The sequence below is a fragment of the Scomber scombrus genome, chromosome 16 (assembly GCF_963691925.1).
Source record: "Scomber scombrus chromosome 16, fScoSco1.1, whole genome shotgun sequence".
NCBI lineage: Eukaryota > Metazoa > Chordata > Actinopteri > Scombriformes > Scombridae > Scomber > Scomber scombrus.
In genome coordinates this window covers 28,799,115-28,812,458 of record NC_084985.1, presented here as the reverse complement: position 1 = coordinate 28,812,458, position 13,344 = coordinate 28,799,115, and the positions used below count along the sequence as shown (strand labels likewise).

Sequence of the window (13,344 nt, the reverse complement as noted above, 5' to 3'; positions counted from 1 at the left end):
AAAGAGACCCAACATTCCCACATGAGCAGCACTTGGTGACAGCAACAAGGAAAAACTCCCTTTAACAGGAAGAAACATCAGGCACAACGGGCTCTAAGTGGGCGACCATCTGCGACCATCAGCCCTAACCTATTATATAGGTTAAAGGCTGGTGTGAATTGTTGCTTATTTGCTGTTATGGCAGCAAATGTAGGAAGATGTTCTTTTTTTTTCTTTCTGTTTGCCTGTGATGATGAAACGATGGGCTGAATGACATCTAAAGCATCCCAATTTTTGTGGCAATGATCCAAGCTTGTATTGACCTACATAGCTCTGACTTGAACCCTGACTAACTCTCCCACACATTCTCCTGTCTGTTAATAGGCATGAAACGTCCACACTCATTCTTACTCATCGGAGTTGTTACTGCTAGTTATGATTGATCTGTGGAAATGATCTAATCAGATTTTAGTCAGATGTGGAATATAACTCTTGACTTCCGATATAATGTAAATATTTATTCATTTTTAATTTATTATTTAATCTTTATTTACATTTGAGTGTTATGGACTGGATTGGCAGTTTACCTTTTTACGTTGTAGTGTAATCACAATATAAGCAATATGACAATTACGGTTGAGGATTTCCCTGTAGGCCTTTAAAATGCTCACATATGAACTTCAGTGTCCTTGGTTTGTTTGACATTACATCACTTTCTCTCTACATTTTCTGACATCTCTTCACTATCAGCACTTCACTAAAAGCATTAAATCTCCAAAAAAGAAACTCAAGAACTCCTTAAAGTCTCATGTAAAAAAAGGAAAAAAAAGAAGCTGCTGAAAAGCAACTAAATGTGTTTTATGGTGAGATTGTTTTGTCAGCTATGAAAATGATTTACACCAATACACTGAACTGAACCAAGGAAAGTGACACAATGTACTGTAGATAGTTGAAGTGACTTTTTATTCCAGGCTATAGTACACAGCAGACGTTAATCACAACTTAGTGTGACTACGTGTTGGCAATGCTGGCAAATACAGCTTGATGAACAACTGAATGATGTATCTGTAGCTTATGACTTTGCATTTAACCTTGTTTCAATATATTTGACAGACAAAGACATAAACAGCACGCCACAACATATATCGACACTCATTTGATGTGGATCAGAAATTGAAAATTGTGGACTAGGTGTGTTTTGTAATTTGTTTTGTTTATTGTCTTTAGTTTTTGTGTGTTTGAGTGTTTAGATATGCAGGTGTATGGTAGAATGTGAGCTATTCAACTTTCACAGTACGTATTAGAGTGTGAGTGTAGACACACTGTGGTTTCTACATACACATACATTCCGTCTGTAGGTGTGCTGGTTTTGGGTCTCTCTTCCGTATCAAATCTCCATTCACTCACAATGCTGCGTCACTGGACTTCCCCCCCCCTGGAGGGTGTTTAAAAGCTGCAGCAGTAGAGGAAGAAACACTCTCAATAAGGCTGCTAAGAGTGTAACTGAAAGTGACAGAAGGAACTAATTCAGAACAATGAAAGGTGAATACAAGATATTGCTGGATGCTGCTGTTGACACAGAAGCCAGGAAACAAACAACACAGAGTGTTGAGCCCAGCTCAAAGCTAACCAGAGTCCTGCTAGCGTTCATATTCTGCCTCACTGCTGTGGCTGCTACTGCTGTCCTCATTCTCAACCAGCACACCAAGGTGGGACATCAGATTTGGAATAATCTCTGAATTATATAAGGGCCCAGATGCCTTTCAGAGTGAGTGGCCTATCTTACCTGAATCCAGTTGTTCTAACAATGTCTTTTTCTTTCTCTTCTTGAAACAGGGGTCAAGACAGATAGATGAAGACAATTCTGGTGAGAACTCTTCCCTTAATTCTCTCAAATGTTCAAGACTTTTTCTTTTAATGGCTTTGTACCTAATAGCTGATCATTTGTGCTGAAATGTAATCTTAATTAACCCTTAAATCAGTTATTGAACTTAAACCATAGAGCAAGTGAATGAATACTTCAAGTTAACAAAGAAAGGAACCTCTCAGTAGATGTACCTGACTGTGTCTCTGCAGCTATTGTCAAACTAACAGATAAAACGTACTCTAGTCTTATTCTGATATTAATTGCACCAGAAAGTCACATCAAGAAATGTAGCCCATTTTCTAAATCTCTATCTTCTTTCCTTTTACAGATCTTCATCACACACTAAGGCATCTTTCCAAAGTAAGAGCTGCCATTCATCTAGAAGGTAAAGACACAACATATATCTACATTGAAGTATATGGGACTAGGAATCAATATGGTTCACATTTGGACTGATAAAAAAAAGAAGCAGTGAGGTCTTATACTTTGGTTCACTGAGATCCCATTTTTATAGTCCAGTAGTTCTCAAATCACAGTTCTTCAAGGTAGTTGTCCTGGATATTTTAGTAGGGTTAGGGTTTATGGCCTTTGAAGAAGTTCTAGGACTTCCTGTAGAGGTCCTCTTGAGGAAGATCTTGGGGTTCTTGAAGAAGTTGCAGGGATTTTGAAAAATGTTTCAAGGCTTACTGAAGTAATTCTAGGGGTCGCTTGACTCAATGTGACAGAAATTCGAGATAATCTCCTTCATCTCTTTCTACTCTTTAACAGGTGAATACAACCCTGACTACAATCCTGATGAGAAGACTGCAGTGGAATGGAAAAACCAGGTGGATCAGTCCCACTCTCAAGGAGGGCTGGAACTTGAAAACAACGAGATTGTGATCCCTCAAGACGGCCTCTACTTTGTGTACAGCCAGGCATCTTTCCGGGTCAGCTGCAGCAGCGATGACACCAACTCACAGGCCATGGTCCATCTGAGCCACTCTGTGAAGCGCTCGTCCCACTCGTATGGAAATAATGATGCCAAAAAGTCCTACAAGACCATAATGCACTCTGTCCGCACTGCCTGCCAAAAGACATTCAGCAGTGATACAGATGGAGAGGGGAGCTGGTACTCTTCCGTGTACATAGGAGCTGTGTTCAGCCTGAACAAACAGGACAGGTTAAAGACAGTGACAGAGGAGAAGATCTTGCCCAATCTAGAGGACGAGCAAGGGAAGACATTCTTTGGTGTGTTTGCCTTGTAAGCAGAGATAGTAAAAGTACTCACATTATGTACTTAAGTACAAGTACAGATACTTGTGTAAAAAAAGAAGTAGAAGTACTAATGCAATTCATTTACTCAAGTAAAAGTAGGAAAGTACAGGCTCTGAAATGTACTTTAGTACACAAATACAAAGTAAAAGTTAATTTTTACTGTTAATGATACATATTTGCTGTTATGGCAGCAAATGTTGGAAGATGTTCTTTTTGTGATGATATCAGATATCAGAAACCTCTATAATGATATCATATATCAGAAACCTCTAATTTGATATCAGATATCAGAAACGTCTATAATGTAATGTACCGTACATACGATAAGCTTACTGCTTACTACTTACTGATAATATAGGATGTACTGCAGTGAAACATTTCTCCAATGTTTTTCAATTACTACTACTATTATTTTATTTATACTGCACTTAACATTTGAAAACAAAACTCAAGTCCTACAAGACAGATAAAACAAAGGGGGGGGGGGGGGGGGGGGGGGGCACTGCCATAGATGTACATATTTTTATTCAGAACATTGCAGTTGTTATTGTTTCATGGTATTTATTATTTTATATGTATTTCATATTTATTAATTACTGTTAATGTATTTTTTTATTATTAATTTATTGATTTTAATATTTTTATTTATATTAATGTATTTTATAAATTATTTATTGTATTATTTATTTATGTTTGTGAACAAATGATCTATGATTTGTCAATGTAATGTATTCTTTTTATACACCATGGTGCCTTGAAAATGTCTATAAAAGTCATTAAAAAAAGGTCTGCATGCAAGGGTTGTGTTAAAGTATTTAAGACTATAATGTGAAATAAATAATCAATTGATATTACCAAGAATGGAAGAAACTGTCAACTAGTGCTGGTGGGGTAGAGAGGAAGTTGTGGTGTGTAATGAATGCATGTGATTAACAGCTGCATGGTACAGGAACCAGTGTTCTAAGCACTCTTTTAGTGTGTGTTGTGCGTAGTATATTTCCTAAAAGGTTCAAATTGACCTAAATTAAAATAAGTGGTATCTGTAAAGTTCGTATGCTCATATAAATAAAGCTTCAGTTGAACTTCTACTAGCTTCAGCTAGTTGTTTATTTTATCACTCATGCTAGAACTCTTCTTCTACTTCCTGTAAACACATACAGTCTCACAGAGGTCCCTTGAGGTTGTACTGCCACCTATGGGTGACCGTCTGCTACTACATATCACTACAGTATCAAGTTAAGTGGAAAGTTCAGGTGTTTCCAACAAGTCCCAACAAGTCAAGTTCATTTTGTTGACTCACCCATCCTCCATCTGACAACTTTGCTGCTCTCTCTATTCCTTCACTTCAGATGAACAAGAGTCATAACTCCTAGCTGCTAGAGGGCTTTCTCCCTGTGGCCAATTTCTTTTGAGATATTTGCACATTTATACATACAAGTTAGCAGATTTTTGTTTATTTAGTCTACTGCAAAAACAACACACATAACTCAAACTCATCCGTTATTAAGTAAAGTACACCTCTTGATTCTTAAATTATCAGCTTATCCTAACCAGTCATTACTGTGGTGACAGAGTCCAATTGAACACATTTTTACACCAACAGTCAAAGCAGAGCTGTTTGAGTTAATCGTGATCAGCAGTTGCCCCCTCTGACAGACGAAGACAGAGTCTGTGTGTCGGTAGATGACCGCGGTTGAATTGTTTTGATATTGGATAATGGATATTCGACACATTCAAAGACACTCATTTAACTCGTGATGGGTACGACCATTTTTTGTCAGACAACTTGTGTTGTCTTCATAATTACCCAGGACATATGGCACAAGACATTCATTCTTTCAAAAACATAGTTTCAGCTGTTTAATGCATTTTTGTGAACAAAAACAGACCGGTCAAATTGACAGTGAACAACTATATGTTTTTAAAAGAATGAATGTCTTGTGACATATGCCCTGGGTAATTATGAAGACGTCACAAGTTGTCTGACAAAAAACGGTCGTACGGATCGTCGGAGTAACCTACTGTTCTTCCTTGATGCAGAGAGGGGTGAGGAGGAAGAGGAGGAGAAGATACAGGTGTTCCAAAATGAAAGAAGGGCTCACACTGAGGTTTGTATTTTCAACGATCTTGGCATCGTATATAACAAACTAAAACATTGTGCAAAATGTAAAACTACATGCTATGCTATGTTGACTTGCTGTTATGAAAAATACTGTTGTCATATGTTTTGTAAAAACACCACATCAATCAGTAAAGGTATCCAATAAGAGTGGATGAAAGAAAGACAACATATTAAGTCATTCAAAGTTTTATTGCATATTTAGTTATATCCACACTAAAGGGACTGAAAGTAGATGGTATTGTAATCAAATTGAGTTACTGAAAAAGCCCTAACCCAAAGTAGTGATGAGAGAATTATTTCTTAGAGCTAATAGCTGTACGTGGTACATGACTAAAATAAAAGCAATAAGAAGAATGATAATACAAAGACAATAACAATGGAAATAGTATAAAGATTGAAGTAATTACCAGTTAGTACTAGTATCAAGACTGCAGTAATTCTCACTATAATAATAATGCAAAGCTGAGACTAATGTAAACATTACAGACATGAATGAATACTTGTAATTTTACATTAGCTCTTACTCCTATGTGCTGTGACTAACACAGATGTGACAAGCATTGCAAAAATACTCACGTTTGCCACAAACTTGTCTTTGTGCACAGCACACTGCAGTTGTAAGGTGCGGATATAGGAGGAGTCGAAGTTGCAGGTAAAAAATTCGTTACTTTATTTACTATACTTTAACAACTATAAAATCAGGGGAAAGGGTAGGGGGAAAAGTTCTGTGTGGCGAGAGTGGCTTTCTCTCAGTGGCGTCTCCCAGGTGACGCACATCAGGTCCTAATAAGCTCTGAGCGCAGACGCACTCAGCGTGCGGCCTCTCCGCGGCACTGTCCAGGGTACTGAAGGTGACAGGTTAATGTGACACTCAAACCGCAACAAACTCCGGGCCGATGGACGTTTATCGCAGTGCGTCTCTGTCTCTTTTGTCGAGGGAGATTTGCAGAAAGGCTGACTTGATATCTGCCATTACAGCTACTGGATATTGTCTGAATTTGATCAGAATGTTCAAAAGGTCAGGATTTAAATTTGGACCTATAAGCAGACATTCGTTTAATGAGCAGCTAAATTTCTCATGAGAGGAGGCATCGAATACAACTCTTAATTTTGTCGTAGCTCTGTCTTCTTTTATGACTGGATGATGTGGTAAATAGTACACTGGGTCATTTGTCACATTATCAGTGACTATTTCCACTATATCTTCTTTTAAATAGTTTTGAATAACAGCGTCATATCTTTCAAAAAGAGTTGGATTAATTTTAAGCCTTCTCATTAGATTATCAAATCTGCTTTTAGCTGTAACACAATTTCATAGGACATAGTTACATGCTCATTTTTCCAGGGCAGTCGGACTTCGTATCAACCGTCAACAAACTTCACAGTTTCTTCAAATCTTTTCAGAACTGTTTCATCTGTCTCGGAATGTAACTCTTCCTTACCTATTCCGAGTGACTCCAGTTCCCAAAAACTGCGCAACTGGTTGGAGAGCGCTTGGTCTTGCTCCACACAGACATGCAGCAGTTCAACGTCAACAGCTTCGGTGACAATATTCAGTGTGGTGACTTCTCCTTGCACAAGCCATCCAAACACACTCTCCAGCGCAACAAGTCCGTCTTCCAGCTTTTCCATTTTGCCAGTGACAATTCTCCAGTACTGGTCTCCTCCAATTAGGACTCCCAGTTCTTCTGATTCCATTCCTCTCACGGGAACATCCGCCATAGGCATTCCTTTTGACTCCAAATCATTTCTTATCGTTTCATTTGCCATTTTAATAATTGAAGAGCTCACCTTGGGCGTCTCCAGGAGCTGAACTTCGATATTCTGATTATTTCTGATGTTCCTTAAACGCACCTTCACCTTCTTGCACATCAGTCTTTGAGGTGTTTTGGAGCCAAATACAAAAACATTCAGTGTTTCTTTACCTATTACTGGCAGGTTAAGTGCTCTGGATATGTCTTCTCGAATAAAACTACGTGAGCTACCTCCATCCAAAAGACATCTAGCCACCTGACTTTGAGTGGGTGCGTCTATCCAAACGGTAGCTGTTTGGAGTAAAACTGTACTACTCATAGAACTACTGGGAGTTGCACTAGCTATCACTGCATCTGTTGTAAGATTTCGGGCAAGTTGCTGTGTGTTTTCTTGTCTCTCTTCTGTGTGTTTTTCTTGTTGATTGGATAATTGAGGGCAGACTACTTTGTGGTGTCTTCGTCCACATTCTTCACAGGTAATTCCCTGCGTCTTACAATTACGCGCTATATGTCTGCTACCTAAACACACAAAACACTTTCCTTCTTTTCTCAATTTTTCTCTCCTCAGTTCAAGAGTCAATTCTGTACAGTTCTTAGATCTATGATTGTTTCCTCCACAGAATACGCACCTTGGCTCATCTCTGACGCTGACATCGTGGAACGAGGCTGTAGAGGCTGTGTAAGATCTCCTTTTTTCCGGTATTCTCTTCTCCACATAGGGCCTTTCCCATTGTTTCTCTTTACCTGGTTGTTGCACATTCTGGGTGAGATTAGCTGTTCTTTCACGACTTTCAACCTCTTTTTGGAAGAACGTCATCAGGCTTTGGACACTGAACGTGTTGTCATTATTTGCATCATTTCTTTCACTACCGTTTTGACGGGTGAACTGCGAATGTGCATTTATGATGAGATCTTTACGCCCAAATCGGCTGATTTTTTTTTTTTTGCATTGTCATAATTTTCGTCTGATAAAGAAAGTCCCATAACTACATTAGCTGCTGTGCCATATAAAAACGATTTCAAATAGGTAAATTTATCAGACTTGGTTAGACTTGCATTATTGTCAACTGCTGTCTCAAACTGGCTCCAAAAACTTTGCCACTTACTGACATCTCCGGAAAACTTCTCCATGACCAATTTTGGCAACTTGACTGCTGGAAATCTTCTCACCTCATTGTTTGAATATTGGGAAGCCACTGAAGCTGCGCTCTGATTGTCGTCCGTATTTCTCAGGATGCGTTTTATCCTGGTCTTTCTTGATATGATTCGATCCATGTATTCAAAGGTTGAATTAACCTCATCTTCCAAATCATCCACTGCTGTCTCCGCTTCAATGTCATGGTCACTATCCAACAAAGCTCTTTCTCTCGCCGTCAGATGTTCCAAGTATTCATCCAGCAAATCTATGCTGGGATCTTCTTTTCCAACCTCCCGATCAATCTTGTCCAAGAGTCGTGTCGTAGCGGCCCGTACTGCTCCCCTTAGTTTCTTTTGTCTTTGCAGGTTCGACATTGTTGCTTTGTCCTATTGTCCGCGTCTTCAGCTGTCATGCGTTCTTTTTGTTTCTTCTCCCGGGTTTCGGCACCAAAATGTAAGGTGCGGATATAGGAGGAGTCGAAGTTGCAGGTAAAAAGTTTGTTACTTTATTTTCTATACTTTAACAACTATAAAATCAGGGGAAAGGGTAGGGGGAAAAGTTCTGTGTGGCGAGAGTGGCTTTCTCTCAGTGGCGTCTCCCAGGTGACGCACATCAGGTCCTAATAAGCTCTGAGCGCAGACGCACTCAGCGTGCGGCCTCTCCGCGGCACTGTCCAGGGTACTGAAGGTGACAGGTTAATGTGACACTCAAACCGCAACAGCAGTTGGTGTTTATTTCAAAAAGTGGAGGGGCCTCATTTATAAAACCGTATGTAAATATAATCACACATTGTACACACAATTAAATCCACTCCAACGCTGAGTGTCATTGCTGCTCCTCAGTCTCTCTGGAAAGCTGGTGCTGAGGAAACCTTTTTTTTTTTTTTTTTTTAAGTTTCTTGTTCTGTGGACTCGTTCTTCAGCACAGAATGATGTAGACAAAAAAGGGTAGTATATGTGTTTGTGTTAATTGATGTCATACATAAAGTAAGGCCTTGTGTTTCATTAAGCCCAAGAAAAAAGAAAAGTGTTACCTATAAAGACCTCTCCTGACTTTGGTTGGTGCTGGTACAGTGAGAAGCAGGCCAAGCCTTCTGGGGTCATCAGTGTCCTTCATGTGGGTGTTCCTCTGCCAGTCACTTTCTTGTGGAGAATGCAAGCCTGAAGATCTGAATGTGGCCAGATGAAATATTTTCTCAGTCTTCAGAGTGAGCATATAAACTATATCTTCTGGTATTTGTCTTGTATAGTCTCATGAATGGATTGTGTACATAGTGAGGAAAACTGTAAGCTGTGACTTTTGAGTCTTCTCATTGTATATAATATTGTATAAATAATGTCACAAGTAATACAGAACGTATCCAAGTAGCATTACAGCTTAGTTTCAGTTACATACTTCTATATTCATATTGGGACATACATTTCACAATGTGGGCTGAAAAAATTATTAATTTTGATCCTAAATACTGACCATTCTGACCGTGTTCCACTTGATGGACATCCAGTATTGTGCAGGGGCCGTCAAGTGATGCTTCTTCCTCTGCCTCTCACTAGGGGTGGAGGGGTGTGGACCCTCATGGCTAAAAAGAAGACGCAATAATCAGTCTATGCACACATGGATTACACAGGTGGAGCCACACAAACCTCAGTCTGCATCCTCACTAATGGCGCTTTTCAACTACACAGTTCCAGCACGACTCGCCTCGACTCGGCTCGCCTTGCCTCGGCACGGTTCCTTTTCCATTACAAAAAAGTACCTACTCAACGTGGGCGGGGTCTTCATAGCACGGCTCCTCAAAACTGCCTTGACTTCGTTTTATACGCGACACAAACACATAAACAATGGAGGACATTGAGGCAGTGGTGTACTTGCTGCTGTATGAGGCTTTTTTATCACACAAAGCAAGAAAATTGAGCCGTATAGTTGTAACTATGGTTGTAACGCTGCTGCCGGTATTTAAAAATGCCGGGTTTGATTCTTGTGTGGGACGGCTCATGACTCTTCCAGCGACAACTCTTCTGACCAATCGGCAGCCAGCCTGTCGACGTCACCTCACCAGAGCAGGTACTAAAAAAGTATCAGGTACCAGGTACTTTCCCTAGTGGAAACGCAAAAAGAACTGAGGCGAGCCGAGTCGAGTCGAGCTGGAACTGTGTAGTGGAAAAGCGCCATAAATAATCAACACCACGGTGGAAGCTTTACTAATGTACAGTAGGCTCTGCAATAACAACAGAAAAACACGGCTTGAGATAAACTTAATAACACAGGAAATCTGCGTGAGGACACAGTGCGAGCATGCGCAGAGCAAATTTGAGCGCTCAAACCATAGACTGTATATAAGAAATGGACGTAACATCCGTGACGTCACCCATCTGTTTGTGGACTGCTGCCCCCTTGTAGAGTTAAGTTTCATCCTTTGCTAATAAAAGAAAATATTAGAGAAAATATTAAATCCCTTGTTGTTCCTGAACATTAGCACTTTATGCCATTTGCTAAAGCAGAGTTTTGAGAGAAAATATCACAAAATCGGAGCATGAAATCAATAAATACTGCTCTCAAATCCATTTAATATGCTCTTGAATTAAGATAGGGAATAAACTCCATAAAGATTTAGATAAATATATATGGGTAAACGGGTCTCAATTCAGGGGCTGCATCCTTCGAAGGACGCATTTGAAGGCCTGTCCCAATTCGAAGACTCCTCAAACGCAGCCTTCAAATGCATCCTTCTTTTCCCTCTTTTTGGAGGATGCACCGCTACTATCCTTCGCGGCCTCACATATCCCAAGATCCTCTGCGCGCTGCTGTTCAGTCCCATAGATATATATAGATTATGTGTTCCATATATATCTATGTTCAGTCCAATGAAAAGAACAATGGTTGTTATTGTTAATAAATGTTTATGTTTTTATATGGTATTGTTATAAAATAAAAATATTGTTAATTGTTACACGTTGTCTTTTCCATTTAGTATTTACAATTTAAGTACAATTTATAACAGGATTAGCAAACGGCATAAAGTGCTACTGTTCAGGAACAACAAGGGATTTAATATTTTCTCTAATATTTTCTTTTATTAGCAAAGGATGAAACTTAACTCTACAATATAATAATATATATCTAATACAATATAGCTATGTTAATGAACATCACGGACGCCTGTGTATTTATTAAATGATATTTTATTCCAACAGTGGTCAAAAAAAATGAAAGAACTTTTCACCCACATTTATTACAGCACCGGAGGTCAGGAGTGGATAAACCCGGTTGAAAGAGTGCCCGCCCGTATGCGACGCTCCTCGAAGAGCAGCGAACGCACCCGTAAAACAAACGGACTGTCTGATTGGTCAATACTAGCCGGCCTTTTATTGGTTTACAGCTTTGATCCACAAAAAATCCGAGAGCAGGGCAGAGATCCGCGAGCACAAGCTCCCTGAGCGCAAGAGGAAGAACTCGAGTGTGAGCGCAGAAAATCTGTGCGAGCAGCGTTGTAACCGAGTGCGAGGACACAGTGCGAGCATGCGCACAGCAAAATTTGAGTGCGAGAGCAGAGTTTTGAGAGAAAATATCACAAAATCTGAGCATGAAATCAATAAATAATGCTCTCAAATCCATTTAATATGCTCTTGAATGAAGATAGGGAATAAACTCCATATATCTTTTACATACGTCAAACTTGGCACTGCACTTACTCGTGCCCGTAGCAAGACACCTGTCACGTTTGAAATCAATCGGATGAACGGTTCGCGAAATATGCGAATAACAGACAGACAGACAGACGTGACGTTACTGACATTTATAGATAGATAGATAAACTGCTGTGAGACCGTCTGCAGAAGCAGCAGAGTACCGGTGTTTCGGTCTAACTGGTGACCGTGTTAACTGGTGACTTTCTATCATTTACAAGATATGTTACGAGAGGTGAATGAGTTTTCTGAACACAATGTAACTTTCGTAATACAGATGAGTACGTATTTAAGACAGACTAAACTACAATTAAACGATTTAAGGAAGACACCTAGGTGAAAGTCACCAGTTAACACGGTCACCAGTTACACCGAAGAATCGTTGTTACGGTTTAACTAGTGACCGTGTTAACTGGTGATTTTTGTAGATATATGCTATGAATTGCAAAGCTAAACTATCAGATAATGGGAATTATTAGTTTATTGTTTGTTTCATTTCATATTGTGGTACAGTGTATGATAGTTTGAAAACATTATGTGTGTATCATGTGAGAGGAATGCACAGCAGGAGACGGGGGGAAAAGTACAGGGGGCAGTGTTACACGGAGGTGTGATTGAAGGGGATGACTGTATTAGCATAGCCCTAAGTTTCATCTAGGATCAACTAACTTTGAACCTTTTGTTAAGACAATGCAGAACGAACCCTTAAAGCCCCCCCGCAGGATGTCTGGTGATTCTGTAAGGACACGGGAATCACACAGTTCCACACCTGTGTAAGGATTACACAAGGAGAGGAGACATCGTGGAAGCCAAGATGAAGGATGGAGTCAGACAGACGGCCCAGCAGGAGACGGCGCCTCTCACATTGAATTTACATTCTGTATGGTATTTAAGACAGGGTCAAGGAGAAAGATAGCCGTCAGACTTCGTGACCTGACGAAACAAGCACTGTTGTTTTGTTAGGGAGAGAATTTCTATGACCCAGGGCTCTGTATGCTTTATACATTTACTGTTAAATAAATAGCGTGTTGATACCGAATATTCTTCTCCTATTTTTTCATCAAACGAACACGCGGACTGAACTCACACATAGAGTAAGATTTAGCAAGTAGTAATAGCTCAGATTCCAACACTTTCTCATAAAAAGCCTTTGATTGTAGTTTAATCCTTTAGAAATACAAAATTCTCTGTGTAATGTCTAATCATGTACACACGTGGACAAAATTGTTGGTACCCCTCTGTTAATGAAAGAAAAACCCACATTGGTCACTGAAATAACTTGAAACTGACAAAAGTAATAATAAATAAAAATTTACTGAAAATTAACCAATGAAAATCAGACATTGCTTTTGAATTGTGGTTCAACAGAATCATTTAAAAAAACAAACTAATTAAACAGGCCTGGACAAAAATGATGGTACCCTTAACTTAATATTTTGTTGCACAACCTTTTGAGGCAATCACTGCAATCAAACGATTTCTGTAACTGTCAATGAGACTTCTGCACATGTCAACAGGTATTTTGGCCAACTCTTCCAGAG

The 13,344-nt window shown here is 39.5% G+C and overlaps 1 protein-coding gene across 1 annotated transcript; it reads left to right on the top strand.

The window, feature by feature from the left end:
- The first annotated feature begins 1,514 nt into the window (after nucleotides 1-1,514).
- Nucleotides 1,515-3,093, top strand: tnfa (tumor necrosis factor a (TNF superfamily, member 2)). The gene is made up of 4 exons (XM_062435765.1): nucleotides 1,515-1,688; nucleotides 1,816-1,846; nucleotides 2,175-2,231; nucleotides 2,615-3,093. Exons 1-4 carry the CDS (start codon nucleotides 1,515-1,517, stop codon nucleotides 3,091-3,093), a joined length of 741 nt encoding a protein of 246 aa, XP_062291749.1.
- The last annotated feature ends 10,251 nt before the right edge of the window (nucleotides 3,094-13,344 follow it).

Excerpts from the sequence above, each read along its gene's own strand:
- tnfa (XM_062435765.1), top strand. The coding sequence starts at position 1,515 with ATGAAAGGTGAATACAAGATATTGCTGGATGCTGCTGTTGACACAGAA. Across the intron at positions 1,689-1,815 it reads TTCTCAACCAGCACACCAAG|GGGTCAAGACAGATAGATGA; the intron begins GTGGGACATCAG and ends TTCTTGAAACAG. Across the intron at positions 2,232-2,614 it reads AGCTGCCATTCATCTAGAAG|GTGAATACAACCCTGACTAC; the intron begins GTAAAGACACAA and ends ACTCTTTAACAG.